Source organism: Miniopterus schreibersii (assembly GCF_964146895.1).
Source record: "Miniopterus schreibersii genome assembly, chromosome: 12".
In the NCBI taxonomy this organism is placed as follows: domain Eukaryota; kingdom Metazoa; phylum Chordata; class Mammalia; order Chiroptera; family Miniopteridae; genus Miniopterus; species Miniopterus schreibersii.
The window spans coordinates 26,480,976-26,506,975 of NC_138112.1; the positions used below are offsets into that span (position 1 = coordinate 26,480,976).

Below are 26,000 nucleotides of genomic sequence, written 5' to 3' on the forward strand. Positions count from 1 at the left end.
ATCTGAGAGGATGAGCATCCCAGGTAGAAGCAATAGCAAGTGCAAAGGCCCTGAAGCAGGAGAGGCCTGAGTGTGGTGGAAACACAGGAAGGAGCAAGTGTGGCTAAAACTCAGTGAGAGGGAGAGTGGAGTGAAATGAACCTGAACAGTTGGCAGGAGCCAGGCTATAGGATAACCTGTAGGCACCAAAAAGAGTGGATTTTATTCCACACACAACAAAATGCTTTAAAATGAATCTTCTGGCTACATTGCGGACAAAGTGTAAAATTAAATTCAGGACTAGATGGACACAAGGTCCCTGTCTGGCCCCTTCAATCCGTGGAAGGCTCCACGGGGTCCCTAGGAGCCCTCTCAGTAGCTGTGGCCCGTGTATCAATCAGCGTTGTTCAATAGAACTTTCGGCTAAGATGGAATGTTCCATGTCTGTGCTGTCCAATCCCATAGCTACTGTGTGCAAGTGGCTCTTGAGCATGTGGCTAGTGTGACTGAGGAACTGCATTTTTAATTTTATTCCATTTAAATTCATAGAGCCATGTGTGTGCTGGATGGCACGGTGCAACGCTGAGCCCTGGGTGTCTGAGGATTTCTATTCTGAATCGCAGAGCCAAGGCCTTCCCCAAATAGTGGGAGTCAGCGGGTATGTTGATCCCTAAATCCTAACCCTCCCCAGGAGTTCAGCTTGTTAAGGTGGAGAGGCTCAGGGCAGGGGAGGCATCCTGATCTTCCTTCTGTCTCCGGGGAGAGGTGCGCAGGCGGTTACGCAGAGCTCCACGCGTGTTCTCAGGGGACGCCCCGCACTGCGAACGAAGGTTTCGGGACCACTCTTTCCAGAGCGCACCGGCCCCGCGCGCTCGCAGCGCCGGGTGCGGTCCAGCCATTGGCAGCGCCTCGCCCCGCCTGCCCCGCAGCGGGCCACAGAGATACCAGCTCCGGGAGGGCGCAGCGCAGGTGGGCTGGGAACGAGGGGACCGAGTCTCGCCACCGAGCGGGGGGTGGAGGTCCGGGGACTCCTTGCTGCGCAGTAGCTTCTTCCCAGGGATGGGAGCGGGGGTGACGCGGCTGTCACCCGCACGGAATCTGCGTCCTGGGCTCGTTTTCGCTTTGCCCCGCGGCGCTTGGCGAGGCCTGCGCACCGCAACCCGGGAGAACCGCGCAGGTGGCTGCGGAACGGGGGCGGGGCTGGCGCCGTTAACCCTTCGGGACCCCGGCCCTCTGCCGGAGGACGCGTCCGGGGCGCGGGCACAGCGCCCTGCCGCGCGCGCAGGGCCTGCCTGGCCGGAAGGCGCCCCTGACCTTGGTTTCTCCCCGGTGCCAGGTCTGCTCAAGGACCATGGGCGCCGCGCTGAGCACCGGCCCGCGGCTGGCTCTGCTGCCCGGCCGGGCCTGCGGCGCCGTCCCGCGCTGGGCGCCCTCCGCACCCGCCCGGGGCGGCCACTCCAAGCCCGGCCCCGTGCGCCCTGTGCCCCTGAAGAAGCGAGGATACGATGTCACCAGGAACCCGCATCTCAACAAGGTAAGGGTCCTGGGAGGTAGGATGGCCCAAGCCGGGATCCTGCGGCGTCTGCTGAGCGCGGCGCCCCGCCTCCTGGGCCTGGGAAGGATCCTCCCAGGCGCCCTTCCAGCGACTTAACATTTTTGCCTTGCAGGGGCTTGATTGAACTCGGTTTGGCTTTTCTCCACCCCTCTTCTGCTGAGAAAGAGGTGACCAGTAACGCAGGGAGCCCAGCTGCTTCTGTGAGACAATATAGACTGGGTTGAGGTCCTCTGGCCAGTCTGACCTGGTGTCAGATCTTCCCTTGATACATACTAATTCTGTTGATCTTGGGCAGTTCCTCTAACTTGTCGGTCCAAGTTTCCTTACCTGTAAAAGAGAGACAGTTGTGAGGTTTAGAGAAAATGGAGGTAGAGGTCTCTGCACAGTACCTGACACTCATTGAGAACAAATGTCAGCTGAGATTATTATTCTGAGAAAAAAATTATTGTGAACCAGGGACAGGAAAGTCTAGAGTTATAGAATCTTTAGACCTTAAAGAGGTATCAGAGATCCTAATTCAAGTCTTTCCTTTTACAGATGAGAAAATAAGGCAAAGGGAACTTGCCCAAGGTCACCAACTAGTTAGTTCTGGCAGCTCAGCCACTGGCATCCAGATTTGGATCTACAGTGCTTTGGTCAAGTTCAGCCCACTGCTAATGTGGTACTTAAAAGCACACACATTTGTTTCTGGAAATAGAGTTTAGTATCACTGGTCCAGAGGATTGAACTGAAAAAGACGGAACGGTATTAAAACCGTGGAAGCAAGAGGCCTGGATTTTGACGCCTGTCACCCTACACCTTCTCAAAATAAATTTCTCTGAGGTTCAATTTTCTCCTGCCTAAAAGGGATGTTATGAAAGACCCACCATTTAGTTATTGTGCCTCATTTAGTTATTGTGACAATTAAGTGAATTGCTGAATTTGGTATAATAAATTATATAGAGCCCATGATAAGTAAGCAATTACTGCAAAATAAAAATTTTAATAATTTATGTTTCTCAGGATTGTGAAATTCAAGTGAGAAAATACATGTGGAAATGTGATTTTCAGAAATAGGAACAATTATGTAGATGCTAAGTATTGTGATTTTTTTCCTGCAGAATTAATAGAAGATAAGAAAAAAAGTCTTTCTTTCAAACTCTATTATACCTTCTTCCTGCCTTCCCCCTAAAAGACCCTATATCCTTTGTATATTCCTACTTGGGAATATTTAAGATGTTTTATGAATTTGAATTACTTTGGTAGCAAGTGTTAGAAAATAAATGATCTTAAGCAAACAAAAAATGTGCCCCTCCTCTAAAGGGAGGGTTGCAGGCAAGGCTTGATCCAGCAGTCCATATAGCATCCCTAAGGATGAAGGTTTTCTCTGGCATTCTGCTCTGCTTCTTCAATGCCAGCATCTTCGGGCCCCATTCAGTGGAGTCTTTTGCTCTGATGCTGCCATAGTCCTGCATCTCCTATTTTGCACCGTCCAGGGATAGACAGACACTTTCTTCTGGTAGCTCCTGTGGGAAAGACATTTTCTCTGAAGCCTCAGAAAAATAATCCTTCTGTCTCATTGACTCTCATTGGATTCCCTTCCCATTCCCAAACCAATCACCATAACTTAAGCCAGCCAGGGCTCACCCCTGGAGTTAAAGGAAGAATTCAAGGTAGGACCACCCATGCTAGCTGATTAGGATAAAGGGGATATGGTTCCCCCACAGTAAAGCTGTGTGCTGTCATCTGAGGGAGGGGGGATGGATGCTGGAAGGCAAGACAATAAATTCCCTACTATGGACTCCAATCGTCTTGACAATAATTGCCTAGGAAGCACTGGCAGATTGCCAATCAGCACTTACTGCGTTGAGAATAGTGAAAAAAATAAAGGCTTCAGATGTCTAGGTGGGGGTTTTGCCTTGGGCTTACAGCTCCCTAAAAGTGCTCTTGCCCCTGTCCTCCTTTCCTTCTAAATAATATAAGTGAGACATTGTCCATAAATCTAGGGGACCTTACCTTTTCCTGATGTTAAAATTTTTCCATATAACTACAAAGTCAGTTGATGCCAGTCCGGAGGGAGGAAGGTATCTAGGGTGATGCCAGGATTGTCCACTGGTGTCTCCATTCATCCCTTGAGATCAAACCCGCAACCCAGGTGCATGCCCTGACCAGGAATCGAACCATCAACCTTTTGGTGCATAAGACAATGCTCAACCAACTGAGCCACTCTGGCAGGGCAGGCATATTCTTAATGACAACAGAATTGGAACTAGATGATTCCAAGTTCCCTCCCGGAGTCTAGATTCTCTGCATGATGCAAATTCACCAATGTATCAACTTCTGTTTCATTTTTTAACAAATATTTTGCCTTCTGAAATTTATGTAATGACCTCTTCTGTTGTTCACGGAGATTATGGCAACAGAGTAAATATTTGATTACATATTATAGGATATGAGCCATATTTTTATTACATTAAATAGGCAATGATCAACTCCATTTAATAGGGATGTCACCATAGGCAGGTAGCATCCCCATCATATTAATGTAGGAAGTGGGCCCTCAAAATGTTTCTGGCCCCAGTTTACCTAGAGCCTCTTTGGGGAAGGGCTATCCTATCTCCCACTCCCCAGATTAGATGTAAGTCTCCTCCTGTTTGTCTTACCACTTTGTGCTTGTTTCCTTTTGGCACCAAGCACCCCATTATAATAGCTATTTAGTTTGTCTTTCATACCAGACCTTGAGCACCTTAAGGACAGAGCCTCTGTCCTATCACATGACACTCTCTCTCTCTCTGACCTGAAATGCTCGACAAATATTTGCTCTTTAAATGATCTCAATCAGTGTATGATCCCTTTCCCCTGAACTTCACCAACCTTAGTGCCACTACCTTACAGTTAGCCCAATGCTCTCGTTGCCTGGAGAAATTATTATAAACGGCCCATTGGTGGAAATGCCCTTACTTGACCTAAATCTTCCCAGGCTTCAGGCATTTCACCAAAGGCATGTGTGATTTCCCCAGAGTGCATCAGCCTCCCCTTTTGACCTACATGCCAACAATGATTTTTTCCTATAAAATTCCACTGACTCTTCACTTGTAGTTTTTTAATCTCTCAATCTTAATTGTCATGGAAAAAAGTGAATGAAAAGGGTTCTTCATCAAGTCACTGTGATTAAGGACCAGCACATTTCATGCAGTTACAGCCCCCAGAAACTGCAAAGCACCACGGGTGACCACCTTCCCACTTGGACTTGATGTGTTTAGATCACTGAACCTGTAAAGGCTGGATGGCTGGCCCTGAGCATTGGCTGCACGTCTGAGGCTACACAGGTTTCAGCTCAATCTCTTTCATACTTGGTGGTGATTTATTGGCCTCCCACACAGCTAGGATTTGCCTTTGATTAAAGTATATGTTTTTGTTCAGTGCCAGCTTAGAACTTGATCTTGCCTCCTTTTGGTGGGGGGACTCTGTGATCACACACTTGGCTCATTGATCAATCAGGAGATGATGGCTGGGTTGTGCGGAGAATTAGAAGTCTGTGGGTGATGTTGTTTTCTGCCCCAAAGGCAGATAACATGATATGTCTTCCCATGACCTGTTTCTGATGTGATGTTGAATTGGGCCTCTGATCGAAAGAGAAGCAATGGATTATTAAGTAAACATTGGTTCCATAACCAGCAGTTCAGATTTGAGTCTTTTGTGCGGTGACTCAGGGCACTGGAGCTCAGATACTGTTCAGATATTTTAAGAACAAACAAGTAGAGGCAGGTTGGAATTAAATCCTTTCCTGTCAAATACTGTCCTGGCTTCATGGAATTGATAACATTTGGCATTAGGGCTTTGTGCTTGGAACAGCTAAAAGAACTTATATTAGTTAGGCTAAAGGTTAAGCAACTGTAACAACACGAACACCAAAAACAGAGGCTCAAAAGTGTGTTTCTGTCTTATAAACAAGTCTGGGTAGGCATTTCCAGGTAGGTGGTTGGATTTGTTGCTTTTACAAATTTCATGGTCAGGATGGCTGCTCTAGCCTCTGCTATTAATTCCCTTAAAAAGCCAGTGGAAAGGAGAAATATCTTAATAGGGCACAAATTGGACGTTGCAAATATCACTTCCACTCACATCCGATTGGCTGGAACTTGGTCAGAGGCCACACCTAGCTGCAAGAGAACCTGGAAAATGTAACCTTTAGCGGGACACCCATGTATTCAGCTAAAAATTCTACACATTAAGTAGAGAATGGATATTGACGAACTGCCACAAAATGTTTATGTGAAACTTTAATTTTTTACTGTCAATTTTACCCCAACCTTTAAAATCATCAGTTTCTCTGCATCCCCACTACCATCAGCCTTGTTCGCTCCTTCATCATCTCGTGTCTAGATTATGCAGTAGCCTTCTCACTGGTCTCCCATCTTCCAGTCTTGTTTCTTTCAACCACACCTTGAGAGGCTGAAACCTTGCACACACCCCTAACTGCTCTCTTTCTTTCAGACCCTATGTCCAATCTTAGATAATCCTGTTCTATCTTCCTGCTTTATCTTCAGACTAGCTCTGGAATCCAAGCTCTGCTCCCAGCAGGTCCCCCTCTGACACATGCTACAAACATTTCTCTGCTGGATGATGCAGCAGCATCTGAGCAGGTCTCCTTGCTTCCACTTGTGGTCCACTTGTTTATTCTCCACACAATAGCCAGCGTGATCCCTTTAAAACTGTTTGATCATGTCACTCTTCTGCTCAAAACCCTGCGAAGTCAGAGTCCTTACAATGCCTTGCGAGATTTGACCCTCTCTGACCTCATCTTTGCTGCTTCTCAGCCTCACTCACTGCCCAAGCCACTCTGGCCTCCTCGCTGTTCCTCCAACACTCTAAGCATACTCCTCCCTACAGTCTGCACTGGCCGTTTCCCCTTCCTAGAAGAACGTATCCCCTAAATAGCCACAGGGTTAACTCCCTTACCTTCAAGGCTTCTCATTTCTCAACGAGACTTATTCTACCCACCCCATGTGAAGTTGTAAATAGTCCTTTCAACCTTCTTAGTCATCGTTAACATGGTCTACTTTTCCCCCATAGTATCTGACACTTCCTAACATACTATTTAATTTCCTTACTTATGTCTCTTGTTAATTGTTTGTATTTCTGCACTATACTGTAAGCATCTTGACCTTGGACTTCCAGCCTCCAGAACTGTGAAAAATAGATTCCTGGTGTTTAAGCTATTCAGTCTATGGTATTTTGTCATAGCAGCCGAAGTGGACTAAGACACCATACCAGGAAGCACCTCATCTCCCAGGTGGCAGAAAATTGAGGACATGTAGGATGGGGTGCCAGAAGCCCAGGAGGGAGATTTGCTACTCCTAGAACGCGGAGATGATGCTCAGAGAGTAATTTCTCGTAAACATGTTGTTATGAAGAGTTGAATTGATCTCTAAAGAAAATATACTATGTGTTAGATTAGCATTTGTGTGATCATTATGAAGACTTTAGAAACACTGGCTTATGTTTATGAATGCTTAATTCAAAATGAAAAATACTAAGTGGAATCTACAACCATGAGTGTTAAAATATGTAACTGTAAAAAGTCTTGGAAGTAAAAGGGAGAATATGACTGTGTTAAGCAGTGGAATTATGGAAGACCCATTTTCTTTATATATATATATATATATATATATTTAATGTTCCATTGTCTTTTCAATTTTAGGTTACAGTTTCTGCTGGGCATTAAGTTTCTAGAGCCAAGAGAGTAACATTCAGATCAACTTTTGGAAGTTGACTTTTCTGTAACACAGGGGTGGCATTCTTATCCTGTGCAAATTCCTCCAATATAGTCCTGTTTCAAGGTTCTCCTGCATATAATTAGTTATCTTCTAGAGGTGATATATTTAGACACATGTAATAACACATTAATGTAGGAACCTGCTGCCTATTCTAAAAGGAGTTGTAAACAACGGTATCTAGATTGCGTAAGCAGCAGCTTGGAGGGCAGATCCCATACAGAAATACATGTTGTCTGACTCAGACTTGGGCCAGTTGGCATCTAAGCCAGTCTGAGTCTGGGCTCTCTATGAAGGCTCTGCAGGCACTTTCTCAGGTTCATCTTCAGTTTTCCTGTTTCCAGTTTCTCCTGATCTTCTTGGGCTTTTGTAGGCTCTGGGGGTTACGGCTTCATTTTACTTTGCATTTTTGTCACTTCTACCAAAGGTTTTCTTTGCAAATGCCAGCCTTATAGTGGGAGGGAGGGAAAGGCCTTCTGATTTATATGCCCATTGCAGAGGGGTCGCTAATGTGCAGCACTTCTGTTTGCAAAGGCATGGTTTGTAGTCAGCCTCCAAACCTCCACTTTGATGTGTAGAAAGTACATTGGGAAATCCTTTGGGGTGGTGTCTCAATGGCTCTCTGATGCAGAATACAAAAGATGCTCTATGATTGTGCGATGAAAATCCGAGGGCTATCCTACCATTGCGGATGCTGAGGTCAGCGGTTAAAAGCATTCATTCTATACCCAAATGGTTGCCTAGCAGCCTGGTTAAAACATGGCTCTAACCAAAAGGACGCAGTAAAGATTAAAATGTACTCAGTCATTTGAGGAGAGGGATATTTGATGGAAAGATCATCAGCTTTTGAGGAACTTGAATAAGAGAAAATCAAAGCTGCATTGGCTTTTTAAAGTGATATTGAAAGCTAGATGGGCCTTAGGGGATAGGGCTGAATGATGGGCAACCTGAGAATTATTTTTGGAAAGCATTGTGTCTGGGTGCTGTATTGTTTGTCGTAGATCTACACGGAGCTCATTGCGTATCTGAAACACTCCCCATGGTATGGAACTCTGGAGCAGGCAGACTGTGTTAGTTCCTTTGTTTTCTTTTACTTGGTTCTTTCACAAAACAGAAAGAGGGGGTCAACACCTGCACAAGGTGGCATTCCTTCTGAGTTTTTGAGCTGTCAGGCGAGTTCCCCAACAGGAGAAAGGCGGCCTGGTGCCCTCCACAGCTGGGTCTCCTCCCCCGGTAGACATTCCCCTTCCTCTGGTATCTGAGGGAGGTGTTGAGGATTCCAACCCAGATTCCTGTTATACTGAATTTCCTCACATAGGGAATGCCTCACAGAGGGAATCCAAATGATAATTATAAAAGGTAGCTTTTTTTTTTTTAGGACCTACAGCACACCAGGAATTGTTCTAAGCAGTTTCTATACCTTAACTAATTTAATACAATACCACCACCTTCTAAAGTATAGTGTTATTTTACGGATGACAAATCTGAGGCGCAGTGAGGTTAGCTACTTCCCCAAGGTCATGTAGCTCATGGTGGCAGGGCTGGCTCTTGAACCCAGGTCATCCTGCTTTGGGGCCCACATCCTAACCCCCTGTGCTCTTCTGTCACTCCCTGTGTGCAGGTGCCCTCTGACTAGATGCTAGTGCATGGAGTCTGATGTTCTGGGCCTTGCTAGGTACCGAGAAGGGCATTCCCCACTGTGGGCCTCTGATGGGCTGCTATCACATCCACCGGTCTGTTAGAATCAGAATCTGGGAGTTGGAGGGATCTTTAAAGATCACTGGGCGCCTTTTCACCCTTTAAATATGTGTAATTCTCCCAAGACTCATCTGTTTACTTATTCACAAGACATTTGCTGAGTACCTATTACATTTGAGGCAGTGGAAACCCAGCGGTGAAAACAACACTTCTTTTGCCTTCAAGGAACTTACATGTCAGAAGGGTGGAGGTGGGGACCAGTTAGTAGGCAGGCGTTTCAGTTCCATAGGTTGGTGTCAGGAGAGGGGCACAGGCACCAGGGCCATGGGAGCGAGGGAGCGGGTGCAGAGAACTCCCTGTGCAGTGCTGGGGCGCTGACGGATGCAAGATGAGGACTTGGCAGGTGAAGGTGGTGGGGAAGTTGTCTAGATCCAACCATGAATGACAAGGGCTTTTTCTCTGAGAACAGACACCCTTTGTGCTGAATGTGCAGAAATTGAGCAATAGACCTAAACCTTATAAGGGGCCCCCATTTTCAGAGAACTAAATAAAAGTATAAAACCTTTAATTCTACAGATAGAGTTAATGATATATCTCCAGTGCTGTGACATGCTCTGATTTTGTTCCTTTCCTTGTTTTTGTGTGGCACCACTCCAGGGGCGCCACTTACATTGGGTTCGCCTATCAAAATTTTCGGCCTACTGAAGGATTCAGCTCTCCAGGGACACCACTGCCACATTGCCTTCCTTGATAATGCCACACGGAAGTGACTCGCTCATCCTCGTGGTGTTTAGCTTGTGTGGTCATGGTCTTTTCCACATTTGGTCTCAGTACACATTTATAGTGGAGGTGTGTCTCCAACTTGATGTCTTCTTCAGAGCCAGGTACCACATGGCCACCACAGTGCCTTTCTCAGAGTACACCCTCAATGACGATTAGTCACAGGACCCCTTTCACATTCCCACCTGGACAGACTAGAAACCACTGTGGGGGAAGGCTGCTAATACACACAACCCCATCTGCCATCTCTTCTACTTTCTATAAATCTAAGTTATATTTAGATCTTTCTGTGGAGCTTGGAGAATTTTGAAAGCCAACACACATCCTTTATTTTGGTCATATACATTTTAGGAATCCATTTCTTTCAGAGTGTTTTCTGCTCTGATGCTGTACCAGGTGCACTTCATCTAAAGAACAGCACCTTTACGATGAGGTTATTTACTCTCGTCCTTAAGGCTGCTCCAAAGACATTAGATTTAGATCTACTACCACTAGCAACAAGTTAAAGGATTTTGGAGGTGAAGGAAAGTATTCAGCTGGAATCAAATGTGTGACCCCACCCCCAGGGGAGCAGCCCATGCCCAGGAGTTAGGCAGCAGGGCACACTGGCTATGATCTAGGGATTTGGAGTCAGAAAAGCTCTGCCATTCACTGGATTTGGGATCTTTGGAAGGCCACTTCATTTCTGTAATCCTCGGTTTCCTCCTCTCTCAATGGGATTGATAATAAAATATACCTAAAATGATTAATGTATGTAAAACACATTGTAAATGCTCAACTAATCCATATCTCTAAAGCTTCGCTCCATTCCTAACACAGCGTGAGGCCCTGTGTGGGCTGTACAAGTCACAGATGTAGTAGGTTTTAGACCTTTCCCTTGTCCTCTTACAGCTTTCAGTCCGGAAGGAGAGGGGAAGAATGAGGGATCCAAAATCATCCTCCGTGGGCGTGAACAGCTGATTTTGGCAGAGGCTTGATAAGAGAGGCGTGAGTCAGGGGAGAAGCAAGCTGGCTGGAGACCTGTGGTAATTTCTCCATACTCGATGGAGCTGAAGGGTAATTTAGACCTTGGTCTAAAGAAACTTAAAAATACCCCTAGCAGCAGAAAACTCAAGTGCCATTTGAAGAGCTGGTATTTTTGGAAGTTGAGACTGGCGTTGAAGGGAGGAGTGGCTGTCATCATACCCAGCAGAAATCTCAGGATTTTTGTCCCAATGTTTTGGCACATTCTAATGAAGGTTTTTAAAACTAATGCCGAAAGACCGTATCTAAATTTAGCTAGACCTCTCTCTCCCCCTCTCCCTCTTTCTCTCCCTCTCTCTCTGCCCCTCTCCCCCCACTCATTTATCTATCATCTATCTATCTATAAACACCATGACACTCCTAATTTCATGAGATTATGATGGCAAAACAGAAAGACAAGAGAATGTCTGCTATGATAGTTTAGAATAAAGTTAAAATGTTGCTGTCAATCCAGCTAAATAGGGCCTGGCTGGGCCCACGTCACCCAGCAAGGAGTTTGAGATAGTCCTACAATCTCCATATACTCTTCCATGGGTAATTAATAAATACCTGCATATACACATTTTAAATGAGCATCTCTCCTCTGCTAGAACTCAGAATGAGCATTCGCCAGGAGACCATTATGAAGTCATCATGTCCAGCCCTTTGTCTTTGGGCAGATAATATCCTAACATGTTACCACCATCTTACAGATAAGGTTTCCAAGGCCCAGAGAGATCAAATGTCCTGCCTAGGAAGCGAGTTGTGGAGGTTGACTCTGGCCCTCTTTGGGCGGTGGTTGTCCCTTAGGCCCACTGCCTTTGAAACGGAGCACATTGCTTGCCATCCTGAAAGAGCACCTGACTCAGCCTCAGTGGACAGGGTGCTTTTGAGTCTCTCCATGGAAAAGAGACGCTTTAATATTGAACATTGTATGTTGCAAACCTACACATCTGCTAACACAGCTCCTGCTCTCACTCTTGTGTGTGCATTTCTGATGAACGGACAAGCTCCTGACTCCTAGCTTCTTTGGGTTTTCTATTTTTTCTCTGCAGTAACATGATCTTGAAGACAGTCCATAAGCCATTTGACAGAAAGCTCAGCCCTCATGTCAGACTCTCCCATCTTATTTCTTTTATTTGGGGTGTCTTCTAGCCCATAATTGTTCGTTTTGACTGGTGAAATCACTTCAGGTCACAGGACAGGGAATAGCAATTCAGCTGCCACCTGATAAAGCAGGAGTAAAGATAGAAGGTGTGGAGCAAACCTTTCAAGAGCCATTTTTAGAAAGAGGCTTTGCCATCTGCCCGTCAGAGCTGAAAGATTTAACCTGTTCTCACACTCCATGAGCTGGCAGCCGCTTCACCTCGTGTCTGAGACTCAGGATCTGCCTCGCCATGCCTGTGGGAGATGATGGCATGGGTGCCGGCTGGGCAGCCCGCCCGGTGGTGCCAGGAGGGCGGACCTGCCGAGCAGAAGGACCTGCCTCTAGTAACCAGCCTCTGGTGCAGGGCTGCAGGCTCAAGTAGTCTCAGCTGTTCTCCAGTTAACTGAGCTGTTCAGTGTTCTGTGACCTTCTACCAGTTACCTGAGCACAGAGTCAGCACCTCCTCTGAACTCATAATTGCTAATAATAATATTAGAAATAATAATAATGAATACTTATGTAATGCCTACCATGCCAGGTACTCTTACGGGTGCTTTACATGTATTATTCCCCAGCAGAGAGAAACTTGTGGAGAAGGTAAACTTTGCCCACAGCTCTCTCGCCTCCTGTTTCCATGGCCTCTTCCTTATAGCTTTCGTTATAAGACATCCTGAGGGTCTTCGTAGTAGCCCTAGTCTTCCTAGGGCTGTCAACCTAAGTGGACCTTTCCATCTTACAGAGTCCTGGACCTCAGCTCTTCTTTACTTCCCTGCCTTCCCATCCATCCATCCATCCATCCATCCATCCATCCATCCATCCATCCATCCATCCGTCAGTCTGTTTATTTGTCTATCCACCCAACCATCAAATACTTATTGAGCCCCTACTCTCCACCAGGCGCTGTTAGGTGTCGGAAATAACATGGTAACATGACAGCTCCGGCCCTCCTCCTTACTGAGTATCTAATCTAGTGAGAAAGACAGTGACTGAGAAAACAAAATTCTACAGCGGTATGTGCTGGAGAAGAAATAATCAGGTCCAGTGTGATAGAATAACAGACGGACTACTGCAGTGACAAGGGAAGACCTCTTAAGAGGTGATATTTGAGAAGAGACTTAAAGAGCGAGCCTGGAGGTGACAGGCAGCTTGGCATGGCAGGCTCTGGGAACAGACAACAGGCAGCTCAGTAGGAGTGTGACGAGCAAAGGGGGGCATTGCCTAAAATCCAGGTGGAAAGAACTCAGGGGTCTCAATCTTGTGCAGAGGGGCCTTGGGGGTCTGAGGGATGTGCGCTGAATTTTATCCTCTGAAAAACAGGACACTATCAAATGGTTCCAAGCAAGGAGGTGACCTGATTTACATGAAGGAAAGATCTCTCCGGCTGCCACGTGGAGAACAGATTGGAGGAGCGAGAGTGGGAGCAGGCGCACCCGTTAGAGGCTCCGGCAGCAATGGGCGTGAGAAGATGGTGGCTGGGGTGTGGAAGGTGTCGGGGCAGAGAGAAGGGCTGGGTTGGAAATCGAGTTTGAAGGCAGAGCAGGCAGGATGTGTCCCCTGTCTTCCTTCAGCTCCGCCAGGATTCGGCCTGTTTCCCCCGGGGTGCCTCGCCCCTCCACACAGCTCCCACCAGGCTTACGGCGGCTGACTCCCGCCCTTCCTCAGCATGCCTCGGCACAGGAAGGAAACGCAATGTCTGTGTTTCAGCGGCCCTAGGGCCCAGAGAACCCAAGTTACCCCTGGCCTCCCAGATGGTAAGGGGCAGCAGCAAGACTCAGCCTGGATTCCCTGGGGCCGTTCACTGGCTTATCTAACAAACGTCTATTGAGCACCTACTGTATTCCAAGCACTCTTCCAGGTTTGAAAAATGGAGTTGAATCAGTCATGGCCTTTGCTCGCAAGGAAATGAAGAGTTCAGAGGAAGAGACAGGCTTGCAAGCTTTTAAATGCAATGCAGTATAATAGGTTTTATATTATATTAAAAGTATGTTAATAATGTCCAAGTCATTTTTACCTTGAAGGGGAGAGAAAGGGGTAAGGTTTCTAAAAGTGGGTGACCTTTGATTCTTATATTAAATCACATAAATAATGTATTGCATAAGGGGAAAGGGAAATCTACTCTGACCTCCCTCCTGAGATAACTACTTCTTTTTCTCGGTGTGTCAGTGCTAAGACCTAAAAGATATACAGGCATTCCCTGGGCAGACAAGGTGGGGAAAGATGTTCCGAGCAAATATAACAAAACTGTGTGGTATGTGAGAAGCCTTGGGGGCTTCTGAAGAAGGGCAGAGTGTGGGGAGTGATGGGGCTGGAGGGCAAGGTGGGGGGCCGACGTGGCTGGGGGTCTGAGCTGCTCTTTGCCTGGGTGGAGTTTTACCTTCATCCTGAAGGTGAGGGGGAACTCTGGAGAGTGACACTATGGGATCTGAGTTGAAGACAGATGAAGAATACTCTGGCTCTAGGGAGGGGACAAGATCGGATTTGGGGAAACCAGTTAAGAAGAAATTCATTTACCGTAAGGGAGATGAGGAAGACCTGATATGGCCCTTGGTGAGATGGACACAGATGTGAGAGGTGCTCAAGAAGCTGAAGATTGTGTCCCAGAATTCCTTGGGCTCCATACTAGCAGCAGTAGGAGTCCAGCCTTATTGTGAATATTAAAAAAAACAACAAACAACCCTAATGGAAACCTTATATTTATCCATCTTAAATTTACACAGCTTAACCAGGACATTGTATTCCTTTGTCTTTGCCTAGAACCAAACAAAGTAAAACTATTAACACTTTCTCTCATGCAAATTCTTGGCAGTTATGTGTGTCTTAAACATAGGAAAATAAATTAATCATTACAAAAGCAAGATTTTTCAAAACATGAAATTCCTTAAGGGGTACTTTGGAACTGATGAAAATGTGAGTATTTACTGACTTGGGCTCTACTTATTTGAAGTGTTTTATTGTGAATATTGGCCTCATTGGTCTTTAACTAGCCATCCTTGTTCTGGTTCTGTTTGTATAAAGCAACATGGTATTAATTTTATCTCCCCAAGTGGAGAGAAGGCGCTGACTCACTGAGTACATGGGCACGTTAGCTGGGTTTTGTCATAATGGGGACATTGCCCAGCCTCCCATGCAGTAACTGGCATCACCGCCCCCATCACAAAGGCGTGGCGAGACTCTGTTTCAACCTATAGGAGCTCACGAGACTTTGTTCTTCTGTGTTTTTTCTCAGTCCCCTGGAAAAACAATAATTCTTTCCATTGAAAATAGAAAGAATGTTTATAGTTTGGAAAGTATATTTTCTAGATGAGAATTTCCTTTCTTTGTTTTTGTTTTTCTTTCCTTCCTCTCTTTTTATGTGAACGCTTAGGTGGAATAGTAAGAAGGGTTTGAAGTTCACACACTATGAACCTCTCACAATTTTGACCCACCATGGGCAAAGTGTTGTCACTTTCTCCATTGGATTGAATTTTAGCTTGGTTTTCTCTTTACTGAGTCCTGGCCTTTCTTATGAACCATGACTCCTGGAGAGGGAAAATAGAAACTCAGAAGTTTGCAGGAATGATCTTGGCTAATTCGACCCAGTATCAGCCACTTGTTTAGGTAAAAAGCTATTTTAAAAAATTTTTTAAAAGAGGTGAAGTTTTAATAGAATCAGCAACAAGAATCCCATAGTAAGCACACTCTTTGTTTCTCATACATTTTTTTTGGTGTCATCCGGGCAAGATCATCTCTCATATGAAATGTCTTAAAGTGACTGACATCTTAGAAAGTCTGAATAAAAACAAGTTTTCCAGAATGCAAATTCTTGGGAAGCTAGGTCTTACCGTTCTTGCAGAACTGTGAAAGAATCTCTGTTTTTTTACCACGAGTTTCCCACGTCTTTGATCTTGGGTAACTTACTCTGTGTAGTGGAACTGCACTGGTTGTCCTTCATTCAGGTCCTCTTCAAAAGATTGACTTTTCATAATGGGTCTTAACACTGTAGACATTTCATAATATTGCTGCTTAAAAGAAAGAAGGCTGTAAACACATTTCCATCTCTTTAGCTGATGGTTTACAGATCTGAGGGGCCTTAGGTGTCTATACTTCACGGCGCGGGGCAGGGGGGAAGCATTTATTTTATTGGCTTTGCCTCTGAAGTGTAGTTCTCATCAGCCCACTCAGAAAGTGCTACTTAGTATCTTGGGTCAAACAACTTTTTCTGAGGTACTTTCCTTTGGTTCTTGTGTTTTAATTCGACTTCTGTTTTAAACTTTCATTAATTTTACTGTTGCTTTCTCATTTTCCTTACCAAGTGAGTGAGAAGACTTTTCTCCAACTTCTCCTTTTCTACTTACTGTCAGGACATGCTGTTTAGCCCATCAAAGTTGCATAAGGTTTACTAAAAATTGTAATTCTTTTAAATATATATTATGCATTCATTCTTTTGAGGTGTACTAATGTGTGCCTTTCATTGACCCCAGTGAAACAGAGACCAGATTATGTGTGCTCCCCAGTTGTTGAACATGATGATGTCAGTGTCTGGGTGGGGCAGGTTCAGAAACACTTTCTTCCCAGGTGCTTTCTATCAGGACTAAGTGCTCAAGTCTGGGGGATGTGGGGAAAGGGCAACATCCCAGGGATGAGATCCTGGGGGCTGAGTTGAAAGGGAGGGCTGTATCCTGGAATGTCAATGGTGGAAACACCAAACCAACAAGGGGAAAAGAAAACCTGAACAGGGAAATGGGCCAGTGATGGAGGTTAAGAAGAATTGGACTGTGGTCATGTTGGAAGGCATAATTAAAGGTATAACATGACAGGTAGAAAGAAAAGTGAAGAGAGAGAATTGAGACTGAGGTCTGAGATAGGTGAGGTGAAATTGTTTCAAGATCAGAATGAATGGCCCAGCAGGGGTGGCTCAGTGATTGAGCATCGACCCATGAACCAAGAGGTTACCAGTTCAATTCCCTGTCAGAGCACATGCCTGGGTTGCAGGCTCAATCCCCAGTAGGGGATGTGCAGGAGGAGCCAATCAATGTTTCTATCTCTCTATCTCTCTCCCTTCCCATCTCTCTAAAATCAATAAAAACATATTTTTTAAAAATCAGAATGAATGACTGCTGAGTACCTATGGAGCATTGCTGTGTTTGGTGGATCTTGACACCTCATAAATAAGTAGTGCAGCTCCCTAAGAAAACCAAACTGGGCTGGAGAGCTGGAGCAAGAAGCCTATGTCATTTACTTGGTGAAGCTGTTGCTAAAGCTGTTGCCCCAAGCACTGGGATCACAGACACTCAGCTCTTCAGGCCATGGCAGTTGCCCAGTTCTGCTGTAGCTTGAAGGATGCAGGACCCCTGAGGTTCAAGGAAATAGGACCCAGAGGCCTTCTAGCTTGGGAAACCCCATACTCTCTTCCCATATTGTGGTCACCTTTAGTTCCAGAAGTTAATATGCTCTGTGGATCTCCACCAAGCTTGAACTCGCTGTTGCAGGATCCAATGTACCAGAAGATATTCTTACAGGAGTCTAGCCTAAGCACCAAGAGACCATCATGCAGTCTTGATTTAGTTGTCTCTTCTTTCTATTTCAAAGACTTCTCAAATAGCTATCACTTAACCGTACCCCCTTCTTTCTAGTAGGGGAATGGTGGAAGCTGGGGCCGAAAGCTGTAGGTGGCTAAGGTTTAGCCTTGAGGCCAAACATCGGTTCTGGCCTCGTATCCATGCTTTCTGCCTAACAGCAAATGTTCAGATCACATGCCCAGAGGTGAGTTCTGACTCCCATCAGCTCCACTCATTCAATTCTCTCTCACCCCCACCTAACCACACCCTGCCGTCAGTCACCTGCTGATGCCAAGCACAGTTAGAAGACTATGTCTCAATTATCAGCTCATCTTAGAGATCATATGACTCTTAGAGCAACACTACATTTATAGCTTAATTTGAAAGAATGTTCAGGTTTCTTTCATTTTGAAGTGCTCTGCTTTAATATGGAGCTTCATTTTTATTCCCCGTATCATCTTAGTTTGTAGAAAACAGAGGGTATTTCTGTTCAGGACATCATTGAGATCAGTATAGCTGAGTTCAGGAATTCGTTTTTCCTATAAGGGAAAATTAGATTTGAATCCAAACCCAACAGAAATCTCAGGTCCAGGATTCTAGGACAGAAATTGTCAGACAAGGGTATCTATGGGCTCTTTTTATAGAAGGCATCCTTTATATACTGAAACAAGTGCCAGGATATATGCTTTGTGCCAGCAGGAATCACTCATGGCAACTCATGGGGGAGATGTTTATCCTTGGGATAAATATTTGGGGAGGAAGTTTATGTTTCAAGACACTGAGCATGGGTTGTAAATAAAACCATTTTGCTGTGATTTAATCATCATGTCTTATTTTCTTGTAGGATCTTGTGGAAGCAGATTATGCACATTAGGGAGACTCAGCCCATTTGTTTCCACTGAGTAAATCTGCTAGAGGAAAAGGTATTACTTCTCTAGCTCCTCTTTAGACTCTGGTTATTGAAAAAAACAAAAACAAAACAAGAACAACAAACTTTTTTTGGAATCCATAAACACCTCAGACAGGAAACCTCAGCCTGAGGTAGTGAAAAGAACAGGGGACCTCAGACATAGACTGAGCAGCCCTCCTTCTCGGCTGTGGGCCTGGGGAAGTGATCTGCACTCATGTCTAAGCTTCTGGTTTCTGGGGGATTGGAGTCTATGGCTTCCAAGGCTCCCTCCATTCTAACAATCTCTGGACATAAGAAACGGGCACTGTGAGAGTGACTTCCTCAGGGGCTCTCCAGCCAGCTTTGGGGGTGCAGCAGTTCACATTTCTATTAGGAGACAAGCAAGGGAGTTCAGGGGAAGGAGCTCAGGCTTTGGAATTCAAGGGACGTGGGTTTGCATCCTGCCACTGCTGCTTACTAGCTGTGTGACCTTGGGAAGGCTACTTGATTTTTCTTTCCTACGGTCTCCTGTCTTATGTCCTGAGGATAACAATCCCAACCTCCAAGGTCATTTTGAGGATTAAGAGAGATAATTTATGTATATCTAAAGTGCTTGTTTAACAGAGTATCTGACATGGTAGGTACTCAGTAAACGCGAGTTAGCTCCCTTACCCTTTTACCAGTACTGACAGTATGTTAGTAAGAGTTCCAGAAACTTGAAAAATAATGTGTCATCCACCCTCAACCTACCTTCCGCAAGAATGTCTGTCTTTTTTCCAGTAAGATCTTTTATTTTAACAAAGGCACACTAAATATTACTTATTTCCTTCAGTGAGTGCTGTGGGTTGTGATTTTTTTCATCTGTTTATAAAAGTCAGTAGTAAATGCTGCTTTCCCTGGCCCTTGGCAGCTGTAATTGCCATGTTACCATCAGGGCCTGGTGGCAGAAACAAATGCAGCTGTGTGCTCCGCATCTGCACAGCCCGGGGTGTGCTGTGTGTGTGTGTCCGGGCACACAGCGTGCCCTGCACTTATGTCTCTGGGGAGGAAGTTTCCAGTACCACAGCCTCACAGCCAGTATTTATTCACCTCAAACTCTGGGTTTGAGGTTAGCCTGGAAATGAAAGACCATTTGGGTTTACCGCAGCAGAGAAGGAAGAGGAAAGGGTATATTTGAGGTAACCCCAGGGGACGCAGCCAGGCCTGGGGGCTCCTGTGGGAGCTGGAAGCCAGGTCTGACTCATGCCAAGGTGTTTCAGGAGAGGCGGAACCACCTAGTTTTGTGCGTGTGCACATGTGTGTGGGTGTGTGTGCAGTTCATTATCACATCTTTTCTCATCTGGATATTTCTGCAGCCTCTTTGTTGCCTTATCTCCAGTTTCTCCTAACTCCAGTCCAACTTCTACTCTGACCTCCACCAGATGAAATTTTAAAAACACGGGCACTCCTCCTCGTAAGAAGCTTTGGGGCTTCCTTGCACCTAAACTACAAAGTGCAGACTTCGTAGACCCAAGTACAAGGCCCTTCTCAAGGGGACTCTCAATTTAGGCTCCTCACCTCTACTCCCCACCATGTGCCCTATGCACACCTACTGCACACCCATCACAGTGCTCAGGTGCACACCAGGTTGTCTCTCATTACAGCTCCTTGTGCCCACTAGTCCCTTCCTCCTCCCGCTCTGACAGCTCCAATGTCACTTCCTCTGGAAATTCTCTGACAGCCCCAGACCAAATATAGGCTTTGACCATTGTATCTCCATGTTTATTCCACTGCTGTGCTCTTATCACACTTCTGTGATGTTGTGTTTTTTTGCTTTTATTTTTTACCTTACCCACTGTAATAGGATTCCCCCTTAGACAGTGCCTGTTCTGCCAGTTTTTGTAGCCCCAAGAGTTTGGCTTGGTGTTTCACATACATAGCAGATGCTCCATAATATTTGTCATTTGAATGAGTTCTTAAAGACTCAATAAATGTGCTTGAATAGACATTAGTTATGGAGGAGATGCAGCCTCTGTTACTCTTGTAATCCAAGACTGGATACGGACACCGTTAGTGATTTGCTCATTTTGGACTTCACTTTATACGTCTTTTATTTCTTCTGTAGATACAAGAACAGCAGTGAGCAAACAACAAATCCTGACACACAGATCTTCATTTCCTCCATCCGTTCACTCCTGTGGTCTCATAGTGTCAGAAAGCCTAGATTTTAGACCCTACTCCGCCACTTACCAGCTGCTATGTAACTAAAAGCAAGGCACTAAGGAAAAATGGAAACTAGCATTTTAAGGGGCACCTCATATGCCTTCCTCATTTAATCCCCACAACACCCTTTAAGGTAGGCATTTATCAGTTCTTTTATTTTTTTTAGGTTGAAGAAACTGAGAATCTGAGAAGTTAAGTAACTTGCCCAAGATCTCATACATAGCAAACAGAAAAGCCAGAGTCCACATGCAGCTCCAATTCTCAGACTTGACTGCCTCATTCTCTCTGAATCTCAGTTTCCCCTTCTGCAGCCTCATAGGATTGTCGGAGGGTCAGAGAGCAACGATGGCTGTGTAGGTTGCCACGTGGCTCTGGGTGTAGGGAGTGTTGTCACTCTGGCCTTTCATCTGGATGATGCCCACCCTCCCCGAACCTGTGCTGGTCAGGGGGTGCTCAGCCACGGCTCTCCAGCCCAGGCCATGACCTTGCACCCTCTCTTTATGAGTATTTACCTTATGCCAGGCAGCATCCTAAAAGCACTTCACAGTCATTCTCAGTTTATGCTTCATAAAAACCCTAAGAGGTAAATACCATAATACCGTAATTAGTTCCATTTTATAGGTGAGAAAAACTGAGGTGCAGAGAATTTAATAGACAACCTAGAGATTTACAAGGAATCAAACCCAGACAGTCTCAGGGAAGACCTCCATCCCTCTGCCTCCCCCCCAGCACTCTTGACCACTACACAGAACTGCCTGCTGTTCCTTCAAAACCACCACCCCCCCCCGAAGCTTTAGGCTTCTGTAAGGGCCCAGGTTTCCTCCCTGTGATCTTGGTGGCCTGGTAAGTGGTCTTTGCCATTTCTGCCTGACACTGTGGGAACTTTAGCCCTGAGTCTTTCTGGGACATGGGGACCAGGTTAAATAAAGCAGCCCCAGAAGAACCAGGAAGGGAAACAATCAAATCGAAAGACCAGGGTTCCTCAGTTTATTTTGTTTATTAGAGTCTACATATAAGTGAGATCATAAGATACTTGTCTTTCTATGACTGGCTTATTTCACTTAGCATAATACTCTCCAGGTCCGTCCATGCTGTCGCAAAGGGTAAGAGATCCTTTTTTTAACAACTGCATAGTATTCCAGAGGCATTCCAAAAAACTTATATACATATATACAAAGCCCATTGACACAGACAGTAGTGTGGTGAAGGCCTGGGGTGAGACAGGGGCTGGGTGAAGGGAGGTAAAGGGGGAGAATGGGGGACATCTGTAATACTGTCAAAAATAAAAATATATATTAAAAAATATATACCAGGGATCTACTCCTCGCTCTGCCATTTAACTAGCTTATGGTGGCCCCCCAACCTCTGTGAGGCTGTTTCCCTATCTATAAAATGAAGTTAACAACATCACCGGGTGGTTCGGGGAAATGACACAGTTCTCTGCAGTCTGTGAAGTCCTATCTTAGCTCAGGCTGCCACATCAAAATACCAACAGACATTTATTTTTCACAGTTATGGAGACTGGAAGTCCAAGATCAGGATGCTGGCATGGTCAGGTTCTGGGGACAGCCGTCTTCCTGGCTTGCTGGTGGCCTGCTTCTTCTGCGTGCTCACAGGGCCTTTCCTGGGCGCCTGTGCCTGTCGGGAAAGAGAGCTCTGTGGCTTCTTCATCCTATAAGGGCATAATCCCAGCATGGGAACCTTTCCCTCTTGATCTCGTCTTAACCTAATCAGCTCCCAGAGACCCACCTCCAAATACCATCGCGTTGGGTATTGGGGGGCGGCACAAACATAACAGCCCTCAACCGCAATATTCACCATCATGATGCTAATGAGGAGGAAGCGGACTACAGGACCAGTCTCCTCCCAGTTTGGGGACATATTAAGGTCACCTGCAAAGCTCTCATGCCTCAAGTTTACAAGCAGTTCCTAATTTTTTAACAATGCCTGGTGACATCCTGAATGGAGCAGAGATACAATCTCACCCCTCGAGAATTGCCTTGAAGAATTCTGTCTTAATTAACTTTTATTATTCCTTATCATCAATCACAGTTTCAGTTTGTCCTAAGAGAGGAGCCAAGGATAGTGTTCAAAGGGACCTGCCAAAAGATTTCCCAGAGAGACAACAACGGACAAACCAGCTGCTATCTATGCCCCTCTTTTTTTTTTTCTTTTTTCAGAATAAAAAACAAAACAAACACAAAACCTAGAACCATTTTCCAGCCCATGAATGGGATCCTCTCTAACCTGAGCCTTCATGCACAGTAGACAACGTCCCGCCTCAGGTAGGAGATTAAAATGCTCCCAGTCATCCTTTTTTGTTTGGATAATTTAATTTCAGAGACACAATCATTTATTTCAAACCAAAGCCACAGTTTTGCAGAGAGGCGTGTCAGCACCGTATCTGGGAGTCTAACGTTTAAGGGTCAAGCTGCCAATGAGCTGACCGTGCAGGTGTGAGCCTCAGAGCTGCTCAGGCTGCCGGGGGGGTTAAGAGCCAGGAGGAGCCAGCCTGGCAGGGGTGAGGGTGACTCACATGTCACTCACCTGTGGAGGCCCGTGCCCCAGGCTCTGGCTCCCACGCTTCCTGGCTCATTGGGGGAATTTATTGGAGCCCCCACTTCTGACTGACCAGGTGGAGACTTCCTGAACACCCCTCCCAGGTCTCCCCCCTCCCTCCTGCCACTTCTCTTCCCCCTGCTCCTCTCTCTTCCTCCCTTCTGCCCCAGATGGCTGTGTGTTGGGATGGAAGGAGAGGGGTGTGTTTTGGGGTAGGATTCGGGGACTGAATTAATGGATTGTATCAAGATCGATGGAAAATAAATGTGAGAAGGAAATTCTGTTTCCCTTTCATTCCTCCACCTGGGACTCCAAAGGCAGTGAGCCAATGGCTCAGCTGTCACCTCAGCTCTGCCGCTGGAGGTGTGCCCATCATTTAACTGCTCTAAGTCCCGGGTCCCCATCTAGATAGTGGGATGCAACGTCACAGCATCTCCATGATAACCCAGTGAAGTAATGAATGAATATGGCTTGAAAGCGTAAAGTACTACTTATATTAGCACTTACATTAGTTATAATACCAACTACCAGTCATAGTACTTTCTGCGAGCCAAGTACTGATCTCAGCATTTTGCATATATTAACTCTTTTTTTCTCTCATAATAACTTTTGGAGGTAGGTACTATTATTATTCCCATTTTACAGAATTTGAAACTGAGGCACAGAGTTAAGTAACTAGTTTAGGATCACGCAGCTAGGGGGTGGTGGAGCTCCATAGTCTTTGCTCGTAACCACTCTTCTGTAAACACTAGCCACAGTCTTACGAGAAGAGAGGGGCACAGGTCCTGGGAGAGTAGACAATGCCTCACTGCTGTCCACAGTGTTCCTTGGCTTCCCTTTGTCCAGTGGCCTCAGTCTACTGAGAGCCACCCAGCATCCACGCAGACCCATTTTATCTGCCACATCTCTGAGATCTGCTCCATCTCCCAGATTCTAAACTATCCCAGATGAAATTCACCTCCTCCTGCCTCTTCTGCCAGACACTCAGGATCGGCACCTCTGGCTTTGGTCTTCTATCCCTTACCCTTCCCCCTCCTGTCCCAGAGTCCTGTTTACTCTTCCTTCCCAGTTATCTCTCTTGGATTCCTGGTCCCCCCGTCCCAGTCCAGGTCTCATTGCATGTTGCCTGTCTGTTCCAACACCCTCCTGATTACTTGTTGCTCTTCTGCTTTCGTCGGCCACACACCCAGCCCCAAGACAGCTTTTGAAAGCTCTGCTCTCTCATACACTGTCCTGTTTGGAAAGATTCAGCTGCCCCTTGCCTGACGAATAACACCCAACCTCCTTGGCCTATTTAAGGTCTCCTGTGATCACACCCTTTCAGCCTGGCTCCCCCATTACTTCCCTTCACACACATTGCAACCCAGGAAAACACAAGTTTTCACTCTTCCTGACAATGCCTTGACTTTCCTGCCTTTTTGCCTTTCCTCAAGCCATTCTGCCTCCAGAAAGGACCTCCTCCAACCACCTTTCGTCTTCATTGTGCCTAGGAAACCCCAAGGCCCATGGCAGACACTTATGAAATCGTCCATGATGCACCCAATGGACATACTCTCTTCCTCCTATGGGCGCCTCTAGCATGGTTTTCTGTTGCCCTCTGGCCTGGGGAAGAGCACACATTTGGGTTTCAGATCAACCTGGATTTGTATCCCAGTTATCTGTGCAAAAATACCATCGTCTCCCTCACTTTCACCCCTCCCATAGCGGTGAAGTCTCCGCATCCTGTCTGGTCCTCTTTTGTTCCTCTGATTACATTTCTCTTCCAAGCCCATATTTTCTAGTCATTTACTGTAAACAGTGGAACATGGGATTTAACAGCAAGAGCTCTAGAGCCAGCGTTATGTGGGTTCAAATTCTGGCTTTGCCTCCCCTGACTATGTGACTTTGGGCACATTGTCTAAGCATGTTGTGCTTAGTTTCCTGATCTATCAAATGGAGTTAACAGTAGTATCCCTCCTATCATGAAGCTCTCAGAACAGTGCGTGGCTCACAGTAGGTGACTAAATCTCAGTCGTCCTTGATCATGTCTCTCCTGTGTGTCGACAAGCCAACTGGAGACGATGAAGCCACCTTATACTTTGTAGAGAGGAGTTTCGGTGGTCAAAAAAATGAGAAACCAAACCCTCAGCCAGGCCGCACAGTGCTCGATGGTGACTCAGTGGTCATTGCTGGAATGCATGCCAGAGACCCATGCCATTCTTCTGTGGGCATCTGCGCCATCCTGACTCTGTGTCCCCGGGCGCTGGGGCTTGTGTGGTGCTCAGGAGGAGAGTGACTAAGTGCTGCCTTTCGCCTGTGGTGACTGACTCATGAATGAGAGGGTTGTGGGATGGGGACCCTGAAGGCCCACGGCTCCCTGTTCGTTTCCCATCAGTATATTCATACTCCAGGGCCTGGGGCTTTCATGGAGGGGTGATGCCCAAGAGGGGTTCCTGTGACCACACAGCACCCTGGGCTACCCTGAAGGAACGCTCCTGCCTTTGCCCTCACTCACACTTCCAGTGCCGCCCATTTTTGCCCTTGATCCCCTCAGTTCCCCCTCGGCAGGGAGTCTGCAGGTTGTCACAGAGAATCTGTGCATGTGGCGCTGGAGGGAAACTTGGGGGTGGGGCACAGGGCAACTCCTCATGTTTTGCAGACGTGGAGAGCAATGTCCCAGGGGAAGCAGGATAGCTAGCCATACAGTCAGGACTGGAACCCTAAGGACTGATTTCCAAGCCTGAGTTCTTTTCAGGAAACCTCATCAACGTGAAGGGATGGGTCTGCTGGACTGTGGTGTGAGGAACAGGCAGAAGCAGGTACAGGCGAGCAAGTCTCAGGTGCACAGCTTAGCGAGCCCACTCCACCCAGCTCCACAGGGCTGTCTGAGTTTGCTTCTTAGCTCCTTCATTTACTGTCT

At 46.2% G+C, this 26,000-nt stretch overlaps 1 protein-coding gene across 4 annotated transcripts in view; it reads left to right on the top strand.

Annotated features, from left to right (window-relative positions):
• The first annotated feature begins 455 nt into the window (after nucleotides 1-455).
• The window catches only part of ME3 (malic enzyme 3), a 164,295-nt gene continuing 138,750 nt past the window's right edge, over nucleotides 456-26,000 (top strand). The window contains exons 1-2 of one of the 4 annotated variants that reach the window (XM_081153172.1): nucleotides 456-948; nucleotides 1,316-1,513. In XM_081153172.1, the coding sequence (XP_081009298.1) occupies nucleotides 1,331-1,513 (183 nt within the window). In that variant the 5' untranslated portion in view covers nucleotides 456-948; nucleotides 1,316-1,330. Of the gene's footprint in view, nucleotides 1,157-1,315; nucleotides 1,514-26,000 lie in introns of all 4 variants that reach the window. The other 3 variants (XM_081153174.1, XM_081153173.1, XM_081153175.1) reach the window with 3 other exon arrangements.